This window comes from Corvus brachyrhynchos, unplaced genomic scaffold, assembly GCF_000691975.1.
Source record: "Corvus brachyrhynchos isolate BGI_N302 unplaced genomic scaffold, ASM69197v1 scaffold352, whole genome shotgun sequence".
Classification (NCBI taxonomy): Eukaryota; Metazoa; Chordata; class Aves; order Passeriformes; family Corvidae; genus Corvus; species Corvus brachyrhynchos.
In genome coordinates, this window is record NW_008236631.1 from 158,121 (window position 1) to 159,300 (window position 1,180).

General features: G+C 59.2%; 1 protein-coding gene across 1 annotated transcript in view; it reads left to right on the top strand.

Annotated features, from left to right (window-relative positions):
• Positions 1-718: 718 nt before the first annotated feature.
• Positions 719-1,180, top strand: part of AREG (amphiregulin) — a 6,064-nt gene continuing 5,602 nt past the window's right edge. Inside the window, exon 1 of the mRNA XM_008644323.2 lies at positions 719-886. Coding sequence (XP_008642545.1) covers positions 719-886 — 168 coding nt within the window. The remainder of the gene's footprint in view (positions 887-1,180) is intronic.

A 1,180-nucleotide genomic window follows, 5' to 3' on the forward strand; every position in this document is an offset into this window, starting at 1 on the left:
ATGGGACCGGAGCAAGGGGGTACCAGTCCCTTCATCCTCGACCCCCTGGGCTTCTCTGGGTTCCCATGCTAGACCAGCACATTACAACCTGCTGTCCCAGCTTTTCTTCCCTCAAAACAACAGTTTCCTCTACAACTACCTGAAAGGAGGTTGTAGTGATGTGGAGCACCCGGTCGCTTCTGCGTGCAGTGAGAGTACTAGAGGAAATGGCCTTAAGATCAGACAAGGGAGATTCAGATTAGATATTAGAAAAATGTTTTCACTGTTTGGGTGCTCAGGCACTGGAATAGGTTGCCCAGAGAGGTGGTGGACTCGGCATCCCAGGAGGTGTTCAAGAAGCATCTGGATCTGGCGCTGGGTGATGGGGTTTAGTGGTTTAGGGGTTACAGTTGGGGTTGATGGTTGGACTTGGTGATCTTACAGGTCTCTTCCACCCTTGGTGATTCTGTGATGCTACAGCAGGTCTGCTTCCTGCTTCTTCACGCAACAGCCTGGAGAGGTGGCCTTCGGGAGGTGCCCTCCGGGGAGCTCTGCCGGGGCAGCTGAGAGTCGCAGTGCCCCCGAGGAGCACATTTGTCCCTGCCCGGTGGGTGCCACGGCTTACTCAGCCCTTACTCATGCGCCGCTCAGAGAGACGCAACCACCGAGGCGAGGGGGGGGAGGGGGGAGTGTGCTGACGGCCGGGTTTATCGCTGGAAAACATTCCTCGGGGAGACGCATGGAGAGCAAGGAGCAAGGAGCCAGCCGACAGACAGGTGTGCCTGCAATAACCCGGCGCGTCCCCGACGCCGTGACCCGCGCGGCATCCAGGCTGCCCAGGGAAGCCGTGGGTGCCCGATCCCTGGAGGCGTTCAAAGCCAGGATGGACGGGGCTTGGAGCAACCCGGTCTAGTAGAAGGTGTCCTTGCCCACGGCACGGGGTGTAATGAGGTGGTATTCAAAGTCCCTTCCAGCAAAAAACGTTGTGAGATTCCGTGATTCTGTGATTCTGGGTCTCTGTCATTCTATGATTCCAGGATTCTACGATTCCGCCCCGCTCCGCCCCATCCCGCTGACGCCGCTCCACGTCCGCGCCCCCAGCTCCAGCCGCCCATAAAGTGGGCGGCGGCGGCAGGCGGTTCCTCATGGAGCGCTGCGCGCCGCCGGCACCTGTTGTGATACGGCGACTCCTTGCCCCGTT